The sequence below is a fragment of the Drosophila grimshawi genome, unplaced genomic scaffold (genome assembly GCF_018153295.1).
Source record: "Drosophila grimshawi isolate 15287-2541.00 unplaced genomic scaffold, ASM1815329v1 contig_1377, whole genome shotgun sequence".
NCBI classification, from domain to species: domain Eukaryota; kingdom Metazoa; phylum Arthropoda; class Insecta; order Diptera; family Drosophilidae; genus Drosophila; species Drosophila grimshawi.
In genome coordinates, this window is record NW_025062900.1 from 3592351 (window position 1) to 3611359 (window position 19009).

At 50.7% G+C, this 19009-nt stretch overlaps 1 protein-coding gene across 1 annotated transcript; it reads left to right on the forward strand.

The window, feature by feature from the left end:
• Positions 1 to 203: 203 nt before the first annotated feature.
• Positions 204 to 18349, forward strand: LOC6562499 (protein purity of essence). The gene is made up of 15 exons (XM_001989201.3): positions 204 to 399; positions 570 to 664; positions 874 to 1292; positions 1358 to 3560; positions 3622 to 4137; positions 4194 to 6832; positions 7232 to 10608; positions 10672 to 10876; positions 10946 to 11632; positions 11704 to 12468; positions 12539 to 13446; positions 13510 to 13992; positions 14310 to 16359; positions 16428 to 18024; positions 18087 to 18349. Exons 1-15 carry the CDS (start codon positions 281 to 283, stop codon positions 18170 to 18172), a joined length of 16149 nt encoding a protein of 5382 aa, XP_001989237.1. The 5' UTR covers positions 204 to 280; the 3' UTR covers positions 18173 to 18349.
• The last annotated feature ends 660 nt before the right edge of the window (positions 18350 to 19009 follow it).

Here is a 19009-nt window from a genome sequence, read left to right on the forward strand (position 1 = left end):
TTTAAGGAATTGTGATTTCTTATCTTGCCAATATTTGTAATTAAATATGTGGAAATTGTACAAATAAATTAACCAACACTAACAGTTGTGCACGAATGGTACGTCACACAACACTAAATTATTAAGCGCTTTCCATTTTACGTGCACCATACGTAAACAGAGAAAACGCCACAACAAAAGTCACGCTAAATTACGCACCAAAGCAAGCGGACCGTTGACAGTCGAAAAGCAATCGAAGTTGAAGAAGCAGACAAGAAAAAGGGACGTCAGAGTTAAAAAAATGTCGGCGCACAGCGGAGGTACGGATTGGAACTCGGTTGTAAAACCACTTTTATCCAATCGTACAAGTGCTTTAAACAAAAATGAAATATCAAATTTACTAAAAGCGATTACCAGATGGTGAGTGCATAACATTTATATCCGCAATATTCACATTCTCTTGCCAAATGGCGCAGTTGAAAATTTTGCCTGCAAGGTGACTTGCAAAATTAAATATGGCGACCCCATGACGAAATCTAAAAATGATTAAAACTTTTCTACAAATATTACCAAAATGATTTTTTTTGCAGTGAACATGAATTTTTTGATGATGAAAGCAATTATACACAATTTTATACTGCATTTGCGGCTCTGGCTGCCGATAAGCTCATGCAAATCAAGTCAAGTAAGTGTAACCAACCCCACCCCTCCCCCGCCACATCCACTTCTTTGTGTCATAATGATTTTTTCAGAGTGAAACAAAAGCCACATAAATTTGCTAGCATAATGCATTTTTTTTTGGTTTCCTTTTGTGACTCATTGAGAGTGTTGCTTTTATTTTTAAACATTTTGCTTTGTCCCAATATTTTTTTTATCTTTTCGTATTTCTTTTAGTCTGTCAGACGCAAATTTCACAATTGCACGATGCGAGTGCGGTGCTCATACGGTTTATACTATTCCGTTTGCCGAAAGTCTCAGTGTATGACATCAAATGGCTGCTGGTCGCACTCAAAATGTTGTGCGAGGGTCGCGAGAGTGTCGCCAATGGTACGGGTTGCACCCAATTCGATTACAATACCGTTGCAGCGGTGCTGAAGAGCGCCAAGCATCCCGAATCGAGCAGTAAGAGCCTGAGTAGCAGCAGCAGCAGTGCCGGCAGCAGTGGCGTCGGCACCGACAAAGACTCGCCCAAATCGGAGATAAAACGTTCGCGTTCCGATCTATCAACGGTCATATTGCAACAGTTACTGGCTCCCCTAGAGCCAGGCAAAATGACATGGGTGCCATTGAGCGAGGAGATTAGTGATTGCACCGTAAGTGAAATCCATCGAAACCAATTTATATTGATTATTACATATTATAAATCTCTCGTCAACAGGAGCAACTGCTTGCGGCCAATGTGGAGTACTTTCAGGAGCAGAACGGCGTCGATACGCTGCTCGATGTGGGCGTTGGTTTGCCCATACTGAATCGTTATCGCTCCAAATATCTGGAGACAATTGTGGGTGGCAAGGCGTTGTATTTGCCACTCACTCAAGTAGAGGCTAGCACTGTTAAATCGGCAATGGCACACATGTTAACCGATTTGTCCATTTTGGGGCAGGCACATTCACTGATTGCCCTGCAACCCTTGACACCGAGTCGCATCGAGAAGCTATCGATGTGCGGCATTTCGGCACTATACAATGCGGTGCTGACTTCCATAGCGGCCAGTGTGCTGAGCATGTGCCAGGTCAGCAGTGGCTCGCAGAAGCAGCAACAACAGCAGCCGTCAGGTGTGGCATCAACTAGTCAGGGCACAGGCAGCATCACCGGCGGCAACAGTAATGTGCCAGCAAGCAGCAAAGATCATGATGATTTCGAGGAGCAAGCGTGCACTATTGTGAATAAGGCGTTGGAGATCTATACGAGCATTGGGGATATGTTTAAGGCCTCTGCACGTATGCATGTCTATCAGAATCATTTGTGCTACGGCTCTTGGCTGCTCATCAGTGGCATACAGGGTGCCATGGGTGCCTCTGGCAGCAGTGCAGCAACTGCTAAGCCAACGTCAACTGCAACAACAACATCGACGACGAATGCAAATGAGGCAACAGCCGCCCCCAGCACACCCATAGCGCGTGTTAATCTCTTCAAGGTACAACAGGGCTTCGGGGAGTTGAATGCAGCAATTGCTAATCACAGCATTAAGCTGCTGTCGGAGCTCATCGATGATCTAAAAATTGAAACAGCCTGCAACAACAGCTGCACAAGTGGCAATAATAATTGCCTGGACGTCGAACCGGCTCAATTTGATATACTGGAGAATTATAGTGCATTGCAGCGGATTGTTCGTGTCCTGAATACGGCGACACTGCATCAATTGTTCACGTTCCTGGCAACTGTGGCCTATCGCAAGGCGTGCACTCTGAAACGTGCCAATACCAAAGATCGCACCGAATGCGAACCGATTAGTTACTCGGATTCGACAACCTATTTCAATGATTCACTCTCCTGCTCCGACAATTCCGAGGAGGATGACAGTGAAAGCTATTTGGGTCACTGGTTCAAGGAGACCCTCTCCCCCGAAACGCACGATGATAATGCCAACACATGCACCCAGGAGCGCAATGGCGATCAGAAATCGGCACTTGTCCCGAAACTGGATGAACCGCATGAATATTTGGACTTGGCAGCGGATATATTTTGTTTCCTCGATCAATTCTTGGCCAATCGTCATGCGTATATGCAGCGCTATGTGAAAGCGGGTGTCAGTGATCAGCAGATGCTGCTCATGGCCAACATAATTAAGGATTTTGATCGTGACGTGATGCGCCAGGAAGGTGGCAACGCCGGCTCCGCCTCTAGTGGTGGCTCCGGTGATTGCAGCTGCTCCAATTGGCAATCGGCAATGATACGTTTCTCCGGTGCTGCTGGTCGTTATATACACAACTTGATCTCGACATCGTTGCTCTCGGAACAGCTACAATCGAATCTGTTGCAGCATTTGTCAATCTCCCCCTGGTCAACCGATACGAACAGTTGGCCGCTGCAGGTTTACCCGAGCACATTGTCGGTGCTCGTCCAAATACTGTTGCTGAAGCCCACCCAGGAAAAGGAGGCTGCCTGCCTGTCCGTTTGGCATCGTCTCATCAATACGCTCGTCGAGGGCGTCTGCTCATCATCGACTGCCAGCGACGCGGACTTTGAGGATCTAAACATTGAGCATGCCCAATTGCTGCTGTTCCTCTTCCACTCGTTGAATCTGATGCAAAAAAAATCGATACTGCTGTTGACGGCTGGCGGTGTCATTCGCTGTGCCGATGTCTGTCGCGGCATCAGTGCTGATCGCACTGTCCGCAACAGCCAAATGATGCTGCTATCGCGTCTCCTTCTCTTCCTGGAGTATCTAATGAAGCATTTGTATAATGCACCGCCCGAGCTGCTCGATCAGGTGCGCTGGAATCTGTTCAGTGTCAGCAGCATGCCCGATACGCAAAAGATCACAGATCTATTGAACAGTCGCACCAAACTCGGCTGCTTCTGTCGCCAGGACATTGAGCTTAAGTTTCGCAATTCCCCAGTCGGTGACTTGAACTCGAGTAAGTAATTATATCTGTATATTGTATAGATATATATTAATGATATTTTATGTTTTTGCAGGCATTCGACCCACTTTCTATTCGCTGGTCACTGCGGATCCGATGAAGCCGCAATGGGCTCAGGATTTCAAATTGGATGGTTTGGCATGGAATTTCATATTGTGCACGCCGGACAAGCTCAAGTATCCGTTGCTAGTGGATGCACTCATCGATATATTGGCCATTACGGATATGTCGGCTCTGTGCCGCGACAAGGACAATCTGCACAATTTATGCGCCATGCAATATTGTTTTAGCATTACGTGGAAGCTGTTGCTTGGGTTGCCGCCATCCACATCACATGTGGAGTCCTTGAAAGTGGATCGTGCACCCAATCTGCACTCTTTGCTGTGGAGCATTCGCTGTCCATTGGCCAGCTCGCATTACCTGGTTGTTAATAGTCTCATCAAGCAGGGCATGTACACCCAATACGCGGAGACGCTCTGGGCTCAGGTCGGCGATCGTACGGCCGATGTGCGCTACAGTCTCAAGCAGACAATGCTGGGCGTCGAGGCGTTCAACAAGCAACTGAACAAAGGTAGGCAAAGTCTAACAAATATATATTATATATGTATATTAATATTTCGTTTTTAGCTTCACCAAATCCACGTCTGTCCGATCTAATCCTATTCGATGCGCTGGTTGCTCACATGCAGGCCGTGGCCTGGGCCGATAAGGAGGGCTACAAGCTGCTGCGTAAGGAGAGCGACACAGACAGCATCACTTCCGAGAGTCGGGAGCGTGAGAACTCCAGTGCAGCCACAGATCCCGAGGTGTATTCCTCCAGCGAATCGATTGATGATCAGCAAACCAAACAATCGGAGGACAGCACATTGACGCCGGGGGAGTTGCTCGAGCGCACACAGCTTAGCAATGAGCTGCTGATCAAACTCATGGACTCATACAGCCTCATCTCGAATATTGTGCGCGCCCAGATGCTGAAGCAGTTGTCCAGTTCGACGCCGGAACAGGCGCTCAACCTGATTGTGCCTGTGGTGAGCGATAAGCCGGCAATTATGGTTGAGTTGCATGCAGCTTTCCTCAAACTGCTGCCCAACGAGGATAAGCAGCTGATTGCGAACGAGTGGCCCAAATGTCTGCTGGTCAACGATGATGCCTTCAACGGGAAACAACATCCCGTCGAGCCGTACACGCTGAGCGTCATCGATGCCCACATCACCGAATTGACCAAATCAACGACCTATTCAACGCTGCACACGCTGAAGCATTGCCTGAAATCCATATTAAATCTGCTGGAACTATTGCTGCCGTTCTGCACATCCATATCGGATGTGGAGTTACAGCTGAAGCCGCTGCTTATCGCCTCCATGATGGACATGCGCACCGATTATCTGCAGAGCCAGAGTGAGCAGTGCCTCCGTGAAATACTCCACGGCTTGACGAACGAGGCCCACAAGCAGCTGCTCTTTGAGCACATGATTGAGCATTGTTATCACATGCTGATTGATTTTGCCGGAGAGTTAAAACAAACCACAACAACAACAACATCAACTGGCATTGCTACTGTTGCTGTTGCACCCGATCAGGAGCAACGTGCTCTCTTCAATGAATCCATGCTGTTTGCTGTGCTCAAGACAATGATTAAAATGTTGGATGTGCCAACAGCTGTGCAGGCGATGCGACAATTCTTCAAGGAGCAACGTGCGGGCAGCTTAACAACGTTGTTGCTTTCGTTTACGGGGACAACGCTGCCGCTGAGCTATGCCCGCAAAATGTTGCAATTTGTGGAGCGTCTGTTCGAGCAATCTGCCCAGCCCGATGCACAGTTTCAGCATGAGGAGCTGGTCGATTGTTTTTCGGAGCTGGCCATCGTGGATGTGGCACGTTTAAAACTTTGGCTGGCGCACATTATCTACGGTCCGAATGTGGTTGCCACAAATAATAGTAGCTGTGAAGCTTCGTGCAAACTGCTCACCAGCATTATGCAGCCGTCGAGCAGCTCCAGCAGTAATGCACAGACACCAACGAACATGGCCACTGTCTCTGCTATGCCGAGTATATCGGATCAATTAGATGCCATGGATATTGATTATGATTGTGCGGGCGCTGGTGCTGGCAATGCCAATGCAACGAATGCAGCCGCCAAATGTTTGAGTCTGTGGCAGGGCAACAATCAGGCCAACAATCAATCGGAGGATTCTTCGCAGGCCTGCGATCAGCCCAGCGCCAGTTCGCATCCACGCAATGGCGCCTTGCTGCTCAGCTTTGTCAAGTCGCTGGTGCGTGAGCAGCCGGCAGCGGCACAGCTGGCACCGCCACTCTTCCAGGCCCTGTTGCAGCTGGGCCAGACGCTGATAACGCCGCCACAGGATGGCTGTGATTTTGCGGATGTGTTGCAGATAATGATAACGCTGGCGGATGCGGCCCCGGCACGTGGTCACGTGGCGTTGTTCAATACAACACTGCTGTGGCTGGAGTTGGCCAAGCTGCAGTTGCCGTACAAGCAGCTGCGACACGCCGAAAATGTGAGCGCCCTGCTCCGGTATCTCAGCGAGCTGCTGCAGGCCATCGGTTATCGGGGCAGTCGACAACATATGCCGCCCTGGGATGATGAGCTGCAGTCGGACATCGACGAGCTGTACGATGAGCTGCAGGATGAGCAGCAGCAGGAGCAGGACTCATTGCTCGATGACTCCGATGAGGATACGCTGAACAACAAGCTGTGCACCTTCTCGCAGACCCAAAAGGAGTTCATGAATCAGCATTGGTATCACTGTCACACCTGCAACATGATCAACACCGTCGGCGTTTGTTCCGTCTGCGCCCGCGTCTGTCACAAGGGACACGACGTCAGCTATGCCAAGTATGGCAATTTCTTTTGCGATTGCGGCGCCAAAGAGGATGGCTCCTGCCAAGCGCTGAGCCGCCGTCTGCCCACCAACGGTTGCGATTCACGGGACGGCTATGTCTCGGCTCATATGAGTCTGCTGGCCGCTGGCAGCAAGAAGCGTCAGTCGCCGCCAAACACACAGCTGCGCAAGGATTCGCTGAGCAATGAACGCATTGCGTTGCTCGGCAAACTGCTCGAGCCGCATCGTGAGGCACTGCAGCATGCAGACCAATGGCAGCTCGTCGTTCGCTGCATTCTCGAGTATTTCGATGTGTTGTTGCCGTCGATACGCGAAAACTGCACCCTCTACTCGATTGTGGGATGTCACAAGCGTGCCACCGTCGCGCTGGAGCGACTGCATCAACTGGATCAGAGCTTTGAGGTGCGTATTTTGGCATTACTTTTTATACTATGATACCGAAGGTACAAGCTTGTATTGCTGTTGTGCAAAGTGTCCACTAGGAAGCAACAAAATCGATAAAACCACAAATCTCCTACAATTGTAAAGATAGAGTCACCAAACTTGGAAGTTAGATTGCTGATAAGCTCATTTAAGGATCGGCTTATACATTATCCTACTACGTTCTCTCTTTGTCTAGTTGTCCCCCAATTTAAGAGCTAAGTTTACCAAACTTGAAAGTTAATTTACCATTACCACATTATTCCAAGATTGATAATCAAGAAAATCCTATTGTTTGCTACCTATTATTAGCTGGCATTACTTATTAGTATTTTGCTGTTGGTTACGTTCGATTCTCTACAAAAATTGTTTGTCTTTCAGGTGACGGATCAGCTGATGTTTGCCACGCTTGGCTCCCAGGAGGGCGCCTTTGAGAATGTGCGCATGAACTACTCGGGCGATCAAGGCCAGACAATCAAGCATCTAATCTCGTCGGGCGTGGTGCGTCGCGTCGCCTTCTGTTGCCTGTCATCGCCGCATGGCAGGCGCCAGCAGCTGGCCGTGTCCCATGAGAAGGGCAAGGTGACCATACTGCAGCTGTCGGCGCTGCTCAAACAGGCGGATGCCTCCAAGCGCAAACTGACGTTGACCCAGTTGAGTTCGGTGCCAATTGCATACACTGTACTCTCGCTGGCCGCGAATCCGTGCAATGAGGATTGCTTGGCCGTCTGTGGCTTGAAGGAGTGCCATGTGCTGACCTTCTCCAGCAGTGGCAGCACAAATGAACACATTGTCGTCACTCCCCAGCTGGACAATGGCAATTACATCAAGAAGGCTGTGTGGCTCCCAGGTTCGCAGACGTTGCTCGCCTTGGTCACCTCGGATTACGTGAAGATCTATGATCTCGCCGTGGACACGTATAGTCCAAAATATTATTATCTGGTGGCCGTGGGAAAGATACGTGATTGCACATTTATGTATCAGGAGGATGCATATTATATGCTCACCTTTGCCAGTAGTGGGTATATCTATTATCAGACGCTCGACGAACAAAGTCTGGCGATACACGGTGACTTTTATGTGACGAATACGCTCGAGCTGAGCCATCATCATATCAAGGATGTGAATGGTCAGGTGGGCGGCGGTGGTGTCTCCATTTACTACTCCCATGCACTGCAGCTGCTGTTCTACAGTTATGCATCGGGTCGCAGTTTCTTCTCGTCGCTGACCAACGTGAATCAGGGTGTGAAAGGCATTTATCATCTGGACACCAGTTCGGCGGTGAGCAAATCCAAGGAGGGACCTCTCCAGCCACTAGTACAATGGACCGAAGTCGCTGGCCATCCGGGTCTAATCTATGCCAATATGCAGACATCGAATAATCCCATAATATTGATGCTGACACCGGAATTGATTTTCATGCAGGAGATCAAGGCACAGTCGGCCAAGTCACGCATCATGGACGTGGTGGGCATACGGCATTCAGTTGCCGGCACCGAGAAGACAACGCTGCTGCTACTCTGCGAGGATGGCAGTTTGCGTATATTCTCCGCCCAGCCGGAACACACCAGTTTCTGGCTATCGCCACGCGTTCAACCGCTGGGCAATCAATTGTACTCGGCCACATTGCTGGCGAAGAGTGGCAGCAGTGCCTCCGTCAGTCCCAAGTCGTTGAGTAAGCCCAACAAGCTGCCACGCAAAGCGGCCGCACTGCAAAAACAACTGACATCCAATGGTCTGCCAGTGTTTCCCATCGATTTCTTCGAGCATTGCAATGTGCTGGCGGATGTAGAATTCGGTGGCAATGATCTGCTCCAGATCTATAATAAACAAAAGCTGAAGACACGTCTCTTTTCCACGGGCATGTTTGTGGCGAGCACACGCGCCAATGGCTTCACCCTGGAGGTGCTCAACAATGATCCGAATGTCGTCATGGTTGGCATACGCGTGCTGCTCGGCACACAGGATACGCAGCGTGCTCCCCAATCCGTTAGCATATTGGGACGCACAATTCCAACGCCAGTGCGACGTGCTCGCTGGTTCGATATACCCCTAACCCGTGACGAGATGCTCCAGTCGGATAAGTTGCTCAAGGTGTGCTTTGCCAAATCACAGGATCCGGAGAATGTAACGCTGCTCGACTGCATCGAAGTGTATGGCAAGTCGAAGGAGCTTGTCGGTTGGCCCGATGACAGCGAGGAGTTGCCCACGTCAGCAAACGTGGCCAATGCAGCCACAGCAACTGTTTCCCCGGCAAGTGCAGCGAATTTCGGTGAGGGTTTCAATAGCATTACCCAGCTGGATCGCATGTGCACCCATCTGCTCGAGGTGCTCGATTGTGCACTGAATTTACTTGGCAATGGTGGCGCTGTCGCCGCTGCCATGCGCCAGAAGGCAGTGAAGACGGCCAGCGCTCTGCTCCTGCTGCCCACACCCAATCCCGTGCAGACGCAGGCACGTTACGTGCTGGCCACAATGTATGGCAGTCGTGGCGCCTATCATAGCTACAAGGATAGCGTTCTGCTGCAATTTGTACATGGTGAATTGCAGGCGATGCAACCGAAACTCACCCAGCTGGACACACTGCAGGACATCGATCCGGAAGCGTTTTATCGTCTCATTTTACTTGTGCGTGGCATTGCCAATGCACGTCCACAATCGCTGGCCAAGATTTGTGCCGAATGCAATTATGATATTGTGCCGGCGCTCATGGCCATGGTGCTGGAGCTGCACAAGGTGACGCCCGCGTTGGATGAGCCCACAAACATTGTGCGTCGCGGCCTGTGCCAGACCGAAACGATTGTCCATTGTCTGGTGGAGATTATGTATGGCTTTGCCTTGGCCGATGCCAGCCAAGTGGGCCGCATGACCAAGTACTTTATTGAGCTGCTCAAGCATGACGCCAGCGTGATTAGTCATAGCGCCAAGGAGGCCCTCATCCTTCTGCTCAGTCCGCGCATCAAGCGGCACAAGGTGGCCATCGTGACCACACCGCCCGCATGCTCCACGCCCACCCCATCCACATCGGCCATCAACACGAGCAATTTGAGTGCACTCCAGGGTGCTGCTTCACAGGCCGCCAGCGATATTATTGAGGAGGCTGCTGCAGCAGCGGTTGATGCAGCCGCCGCTGGTGTTGGTGTTGGTGCCGGTGGCGCTGACGCACTGCTCGAAGCGGAGGCAGGCGTAAATCAGGCGCAGCAGCAACTGCTGAATCTGGAAGCGTTCATGGGTGGCGGCTTTCCACGGCTGCTCGGCCTGCCCGAGGATGCAGATGATGAGGCCATCATGGATATTGCCATTGCGCTCAGTCTGCAGCAGCATAGCGGAGATGCAAATGCACTGCAATCCCTGCAACAAGGATTGGCCAATTTACAGGGTATACGTATGGCTGCAGCTGCCACTGCTAATAATGCGGCTGTAAGTGGCGGCGATGCGACCGGCTCCGATGATGATGAGGGATCCAATGTGGCCACAGATGGCTCAACGCTGCGCACTTCACCCGCTGAACAGGCGGGCAGCGGTGGCTCCGAGAGCGGTGGCAGCGGTGTCGAGAGTATTGGTGGCACCTCCGCCCGCAGCAGCAATTTCGGTGATCATGCAAATGCCTCACCGCCCCGTCAGAGCAAGGATCAGGAACAGGAACAGGAGCAGCCGGGCACGAGCAGCAGCTGTGTCGCTGCGCTCAGCGCAATGAGCAGCACCGAGGACATTGAGATCAATGAGGATGAGAAGCTGAGCAAACTGCACGATCTGAGGTAAGAAATAGTACAAAGTCCCACAATATATCCAAACTAATCTGTCTGTGTCACCATTTGCAGAATTGCCGTGCTGGAGAGCATCATTGCGCATCTGGACACATTTGATCTGTGCAACGGCTTGCAAGCTATACCCCTGATTCAGGTCATACTAATGCTGACCACCGATCTAAATGGCAACAATGAACGGGATCAGGAAGTGCTCCAAGAACTGCTCGCCGCTCTAGTCGAATATGTGGAGATTGGTCAACGTGGCGCAGCTGCCAGGGTAAACAGCAATTCATCTTCTGATCACTTGCAATTTTTACATATTTCTAATCATATACATATTTTTCAGATGGAAAACAAGTGCCCCATCAATGAGGTGCGCCTGGCACTGCTCTCCCTGTTTGGCGTTATGATGGGCAAGACCAAGTCAAAGCAGACTGGCACCACATCGCCACCGCATCAGTTCAAGGACAACAGCTCGTTTGTGGCCAGCACCACGGCGAATGTGCTGAGCAAGTGTGGCGCCTTTGTCTATGCATTGGAGTCGCTCAACATGCTGCTCGTCCACTGGAAGCAAGTGCTTGGCGATCCCTACGCTGCTGGCGGCACTGGCGGCGTCCAGCCATCCAATGTGGCCGGCAACGGAACAGCAGATCAACTCCTAAAACCTATCAAGCATGGCCCTAAACCGGATATATCGATACTGATACCGCATAACTATTTGAAAAACTATCCGGATATTTTTGAATCGTATGACGGCCTGCTCACCGAGATCATTGTGCGTCTACCGTATCAGATTTTGCGGCTGAGCAGCGCTCACCCGGACAACTATGACAGTGGCTTCTGTGAGGCGATGACCTTCACCCTGTGCGAGTACATGATGCTCAATCTGAATGCGCTGCTGCGGCGCCAGGTGCGCAAGCTGCTCATGTACATCTGCGGCAGCAAGGAGAAGTTCCGCATGTATCGTGACGGGCATTCACTGGACGCACACTTCCGCGTCGTCAAGCGTGTCTGCAGCATTGTCAGCACCAAGGTAAGCAATGAGCAACCCAACTCTTCTTATTGATTATTAATTATTATAAATATGATTGTGATTACGTTTAGAGCGGCGCTCCTTACAATTCAAATCCGCCAATGCTGAGCTACGATGCGCTCGTAGAGCTCACTGAGCATCTGCGCACCTGCCAGGAGATCAGCCAGATGCGCACGGGCAATTGGCAAAAGTTCTGTGTGGTGCACGAGGATGCGTTGGCCATGCTAATGGAGATTGCCTGCTATCAGCTGGACGATGGTGTCTCACCCATCATTATACAGCTGCTGCAGGCGGCTGTTTGCAATTTGCCACAGCCCATTTCGGGGGGTCTCAAGCAGCAGCAGCAGCAACTGCCGCAAGCCTCGTCGAGCAGCAAAATGCGCAGCGAGCGCGAGAAGAGCGAGGATACGGATACCGCATACTACTCCAAATTTGATCCGGCACAGTGCAGCACATTTGTGCATCAGATCTTTCGGTATGCGAGCGATGCGCTCATCATACGCTTCGTGCGCATCTTTCTGCTGGAGAACAATGCCAGTCAGCTGCGCTGGCAGGCGCACTCATTCATGACCGGTCTCTTCGAGCACGCCAACGAACGGCAACGCGAGAAGCTGTTGAGCATCTTCTGGAATCTGTGGCCACTGGTGCCCAGCTATGGTCGTCGCACCGCCCAATTTGTTGATCTGCTCGGCTATCTAACGCTGAGCACGCGCAGCACCACCGATCGTCTGCCCGAGTTTGTCTCGCGGGCCGTTGAAGTGCTGCGCCAGCAAAACGAGCTACTCTGCAAGCATCCCAATGCACCCATCTATACCACACTGGAGTCCATACTGCAGGTAAGTGAATTGGGTTTACAATAATATGCAAATACCACATATATATATATATATATATATCTATCTGCAGGTTAATGGCTATTATCTGGAATCGGAACCGTGTCTGGTGTGCAACAATCCAGAGGTGCCGATGGCAAACATAAAGCTGCCCTCGGTCAAGTCCGACTCAAAGTATACGACAACCACAATGATCTACAAGCTGGTGCAGTGTCACACCATCTCCAAGCTAATCGTACGCATTGCGGATCTCAAGCGCTCCAAAATGGTGCGCACTATCAATGTTTACTACAACAATCGCAGCGTGCAAGCAGTTGTCGAACTGAAGAATCGTCCGGCACTGTGGCATAAGGCACGCACCGTCTCCCTGCAGTCGGGACAGACTGAGCTGAAGATTGACTTCCCGCTTCCGATTACTGCATGCAATCTGATGATTGAGTTCGCTGACTTCTACGAGACGGTCAGCGGCAGCAGTGAGAATTTGCAGTGTCCACGCTGCAGTGCAGCGGTGCCCGCATATCCGGGCGTTTGTGGCAATTGTGGCGAGAATGTGTTCCAATGCCACAAGTGCCGGGCCATCAACTACGACGAAAAGGATCCGTTCCTGTGCCACTCGTGCGGCTTCTGCAAATATGCCAAATTTGATTTTAGCATGTATGCACGAGTTTGTTGCGCCGTCGATCCCATTGAGTCTGCCGAGGATCGGGCCAAGACTGTCCAGCTGATACACAGCTCGCTGGAGCGTGCCGATCGCATCTACCGCCAGCTGTTGACTAATAAGCAAATGCTCGAGCTGCTCATCCAAAAGGTGGCCGAGCATCGCAGCAGCGATCGCCTCGTCGAGGATAATATGGGCAGTGTGCACAGCACCTCGCAGGTGAACAAGATCATCCAGCTGCTCGCCCAGAAGTACTGCGTCGAATCGCGCACCAGCTTCGAGGAACTCAGCAAGATTGTGCAAAAAGTCAAGGCATGCCGCAGGTGAGTTTCTTAAGTTTAATTAGTATATATCAAATATGTAACTATTCTCATTTGTATTTTCAGTGAACTGGTTGCCTACGATCGTCAGCAGCAGGATCAGCCGGCAGTTTCGAGCTCAGGTTCGGGCGCTGAGTCAAGTCTGACCACAAATCGTTGCTATGGCTGCGCCTTGGCCTCCACCGAACAGTGTCTGACGCTGTTGCGTGCCATGGCCTATAACTATGATTGTCGCGTTGGCCTCTACAGTCAGGGCCTGGTCAGCGAGCTGGCCGAGCACAATTTGCGACGTGGCACACCCCAAATCCAGGAGGAGGTGCGCAATCTTCTGGTGGTCCTGACCAAGGACAATGCCGAGGCCTGCATGCATCTGCTGCAACTGGTGACGACCCGTGTCAAGAATGCGCTTATGGGCGCCATACCCCTAATCAGTCTGGAGGCGGCTGTGCATCAGGAGATGATGCTGCTCGAAGTGTTGCTCGGTCAGGATGATGTCTGCTGGGAGTTCAAGCTGAAGGTCATCTTTGAACTGTTTATCAGCAATTGTCGGTAAGTGGTTCAACAAATTAGAACTATTACTAATCAGTTATAGACAAGTTTGCAACAGGTGCAGAAAAAAGAGATTAATAATACAAAAAGTAAATGTATTTTATGATTAAGGAAACAGAAGCAGTTCGGGCTCACTTAAGAAAATCTGAACCTTAAAATCTGTAGAAAGACCCAGCAAATATCCAAGAGAATTGCACAAATATTAGTATTTCAGTCTAAAGTAAAGAATAATAAGAATAAAAGCTAAAAGAATACATAGGCTTATAAGAAAGACTGCTGTCTTCTAATCCCCTTCTCAACTTCAATTTTCTTTACAGTTTGCCACGTGGTCCGGTTACATCGGTGCTGCATCCTTGTCTGCGCATCATGCAGAATCTCATGAGTCCTGCACTGCCAGCTAACAAAAATAACAATCTACAACAGCAGCAGCAGTCGCAATCGCAGCAGCAGCAGCAACAATCGCAACCACAATCAGCGCAGCAGCAGCAGCAGCAACAGCAGCAGCAGCAGCCATTGGGTCCGACGGAATTGTACAGCGTGAAGCTGGTCGAGGGGAATACCATCGACTATCGCGCCTGGCTCAACTCGGATCGTAATCACGAGTACAGCGCTTGGAGCAGTCGCATGCCCACCAATAAATATCAGCGTCAGGATGGCGGCAAACAACGCAACAGCAACAGCAGTGGCAAGCAACAGCAATCTGGCGATGTGCCCGCCAAGGGTGGACGGCGTGGAGATGTGCACTCCACATATTTGGCCGAGAAGTATGGTCTGCGCTGGCGTCATCTGGTGTTGGACAAGGAGAGGGTGATTAAGCCGCTGGTGTTCAATGCCAAATGGATACAGCCCTTGCTGTTCAATGCCAACTCGAGATTTGGACGCCAATTGGCGTGCTCGCTGCTCAGTGGCCTGTGCCGCACCAGCGAAAGGAAGCAGCAAGCGCTCAACATGCTCACCGACTTCCTGCGCCATGTGGGCGAGGCGGGTGAGGCGAGTGCCGAGTTCCTGACCCTCTACAGGAGTGTGGCCACAGAGACGCCTTGGCTGCAATATCTGGTGTTGCGTGGTGTGCTCGGCGAGATCTCGCAACTGTTGGCTGTGGAAATTGGTAAAATTCATCGCATGGAGGAGCATTCATTGTCCTCGGATCTATCGCTCGGCTATGCGTTGCGTCAATATGTGGAATTGCTGTGGCTATTCCTCGAGTGCCCCAACATACGACGCACGTACAAGACACGTCTCCTGGGACCCGTCCTGCAGAGCTATCTGGCGTTGCGTAGCCTGGTCGTGCAGCGCACCCGTCTCATCGATGATGCGCAGGAGAAGCTGCTCGAAATGCTCGAGGAGATGACCAGCGGCACCGAGGAGGAGACGCGTGCCTTTATGGAGATTCTCATCGATACCGTGGAGAAGACGCGCATGAATGACATTAAGACACCTGTCTTCATATTTGAGCGCCTGTACTCCATCATTCATCCGGAGGAGCATGATGAGAGCGAGTTCTATATGACGCTGGAGAAGGATCCGCAGCAGGAGGACTTCCTGCAGGGTCGCATGCTCGGCAATCCGTATCCCTCCAGCGAGGTGGGACTCGGTCCCCTAATGCGCGATGTGAAGAACAAAATCTGCACAGACTGTGAACTGATTGCACTGCTCGAGGATGACAATGGCATGGAACTGCTGGTGAACAATAAGATTATCAGTCTGGATCTGCCCGTCAAGGATGTGTACAAGAAGGTGTGGCTAGCCGAAGGTGGCGATCGAGATGCCATGCGCATTGTGTATCGCATGCGCGGTTTGCTGGGCGATGCCACCGAGGAGTTTGTGGAGACGCTGAACAACAAGAGCCAGGAGCAGGTCGATACGGAGCAACTGTATCGCATGGCCAATGTCCTGGCCGATTGCAATGGACTGCGTGTGATGCTCGAACGGATTGGCAGCCTGCAGCGCATCTCGCGACAGCGTGAACTCATCCAAGTGCTGCTCAAGCTGTTCCTCATCTGTGTGAAGGTGCGTCGCTGCCAAGAAGTGCTCTGCCGCCCCGAAATTGGCGCCATCAATACGCTGCTCAAGGTGCTGCAGATGTGCCTGCAATCCGAGAACGATTCCATACAATCGGCCGTCACCGAGCAGCTGCTCGAGATTATGGAGACCATACTCTCGAAGGCGGCCAGCGACACCCTCGACTCGTTCTTGCAGTTCTCGTTGACCTTCGGTGGTCCCGAATATGTCAGCGCTCTGATCTCGTGCACCGATTGCCCCAATGTGCGCAACAATCCATCTGTGCTGCGTCATCTCATTCGTGTCCTTGCCGCGCTCGTCTACGGCAACGAAGTCAAAATGGCGCTGCTCTGTGAACACTTTAAGGTGAGTCCACCCGCGCCAAAAATATCCTTTTGCTTCTGTTTACTAATTGTTTACTCTCTGCTTTACAGCACACCCTGGACTTTGATCGCTTTGACAATGAGCGCACCACCGAGGAGGAATTCAAGTTGGAACTGTTCTGTGTGCTAACCAATCAAATTGAGCACAATTGCATTGGTGGCACACTCAAGGATTACATTGTCAGCCTGGGCATTGTGGAGCGCGCACTTACCTATATAACGGAGCATGCGCCGTGCGTGAAACCGACACTCCTCCGCACCGACTCCGATGAACTGAAGGAGTTCATTTCGCGACCGAGCTTGAAGTACATTTTGCGCTTCCTCACCGGTTTGGCCAATTATCATGAGGCCACCCAGCTGGCCATTAGCAAGGATATAATACCGATTATACACAGGCTGGAGCAGGTATCCAGCGATGAGCATGTCGGCAGTCTGGCCGAGAATCTGCTCGAGGCACTCAGCACAGATGCGGCGACAGCATCTCGGGTCCAGCAGGTGCGCGACTTTACGCGCGCCGAAAAGAAACGCCTGGCGATGGCGACGCGTGAGAAGCAACTGGACGCACTGGGCATGCGCACCAACGAGAAGGGACAAGTGACAGCCAAGGGCTCCATACTGCAAAAGATCGAGAAACTGCGCGACGAGACGGGCCTCACCTGTTTCATTTGCCGCGAGGGCTACGCCTGCCAACCGGAGAAGGTGCTCGGCATCTATACGTTCACCAAGCGCTGCAATGTCGAGGAATTTGAGTTGAAGTCACGCAAAACGATTGGCTACACCACCGTCACCCACTTTAATGTGGTGCACGTCGAATGTCACACATCCGCCATACGCCTGACGCGTGGTCGCGACGAATGGGAACGCGCCAGCCTGCAGAACGCGAATACCCGTTGCAATGGTCTCTTACCCCTCTGGGGCCCCGCTGTTGGTGAGGCTGCCTTCTCCGGCTGCATGACCCGACACAGCAGCTACATGCAGGAGAGCACTCAGCGCTGCGACATCTCGTATACGAGCAGTGTGCACGATCTGAAACTGTTGCTGGTTCGTTTCGCCTGGGAGCGTAGCTTCCACGATGATGCCGGCGGCGGTGGTCCACAATCCAATATGCACTTTGTGCCCTACCTGCTCTTCTATGCGGTCTATTTGCTGCTCTCGTCACGCTCCGCCGCACGGGATAGCAAAACACTGCTCAACTATCTGACGGCAGCGCCGTCGGACAAATGGCTCGAATGTGGCTACGAGGTGGATGGACCACTGTACATGCTAACCATATCGCTGTCGCTGCACAGTCGCGAGCTGTGGAACAAGCATAAGTTGGCGCATTTGAAGCGTCTGCTGGCGGTGGCACAGGCGCGTCACGTCTCCCCCTCGGTGCTGTGCAAGGCGCTGCTGTCTCCGGCGGATCGTCAGACCAAGGAGTATGGCGTTTATAAGCCGTTCCTTATGATGTGGTCACTGGTCGATTTGATCTACAATTCGCTGTTCAAGACGGTCAGCACGCCCAAGGAGGAGGATTGGCCAGCTTCACTATTTGAATTTATACGCAAGAATGATGAGGTGATGCTCAAGTCGACGGATAACATCCTGCAAACGTTGACCGATGAGTTTTTGCCGTGCACCTCATTCGCCGAGTTCTGCGATGTGGCTGGTGAGTTTAGTCTTTCTTTTCGATCTATTTTCTGTGATTTTAATAATCTTTCCTTTCAACAGGCTTGCTAAATCAGATCGAGCAACCGGATAGCTTCATTGACGACGTACTCGCCGCGTTGCCCAGCACTACATCAAGCTCTAGTTAATTTCATGGCAGAAGATTTCATCATATTTAACAATGGAATACACAGACACACACGTAACTAAACATTAACCAGCGATCGCTGTAGTTCGCTTATAAGCGTATTAATATACTTATATACATATATATATATTTATCACCGTAACTGTTTAATCAATAAAATTATTCGTTTGCACAATGACGGCATTGTTTTATTATGATTCTGTTGAAATTCCAGCTGATCTACCAGGCGGACAGCATTTGCAGCTGCACTCAGCGTGCTAATCCAACGCACTCAAATTAACCAAACTTTGACTGGAATGTTTGAGCTCGATTTGACTGCAAGCTCAGCTCTTAACTCAACTTGAAGGTCGGCTCTCAAATGTGCTCAACTAGCAAATCACTCGGCTGCCGATTCTGTTCGCCTGGTATTTTATAAAATTAGCCGGCGGCATTTGTCGCTTCCAGGTCATGGCAAATATAATTTGCCTTCTCCGGAAGATCATGGAATTTTCAATGAGATTTCTAGAGATTTCTAAATTTCTACCAGGCGAACACAATCAACATCTGAATGATGCTGCATTTATTTTCGGTTGAGTAGCACTCGAACCAATAATCTTTGAGTGGAATGTTTGAGTTTGACTCAGCTGCGAGTTCAGCTTTGAGCTTATTTCGGAATTGATCTCAAATGTGACCTTCACTCAGCACCCTTGGGAGGAATAGAATGAGTAAAAATTGGAGAGTTACCATTTTTATTAACACCAGCTATTTTATTTATATGAGTTATCATTTATTGAAACACGAAATTCGAAAAATTATCAAATAAATACAAAATAATAAACATAATAATTGTACATATATA

What these genes read in the sequence shown, in the direction of transcription:
- LOC6562499 (XM_001989201.3), top strand. Translation starts at nt 281, where the DNA reads ATGTCGGCGCACAGCGGAGGTACGGATTGGAACTCGGTTGTAAAACCA. An exon ending in TGCTCTGTGAACACTTTAAG is followed by an intron (nt 16,360 to 16,427) that starts GTGAGTCCACCC and finishes TCTGCTTTACAG; the next exon opens with CACACCCTGGACTTTGATCG. An exon ending in CGAGTTCTGCGATGTGGCTG is followed by an intron (nt 18,025 to 18,086) that starts GTGAGTTTAGTC and finishes TCCTTTCAACAG; the next exon opens with GCTTGCTAAATCAGATCGAG.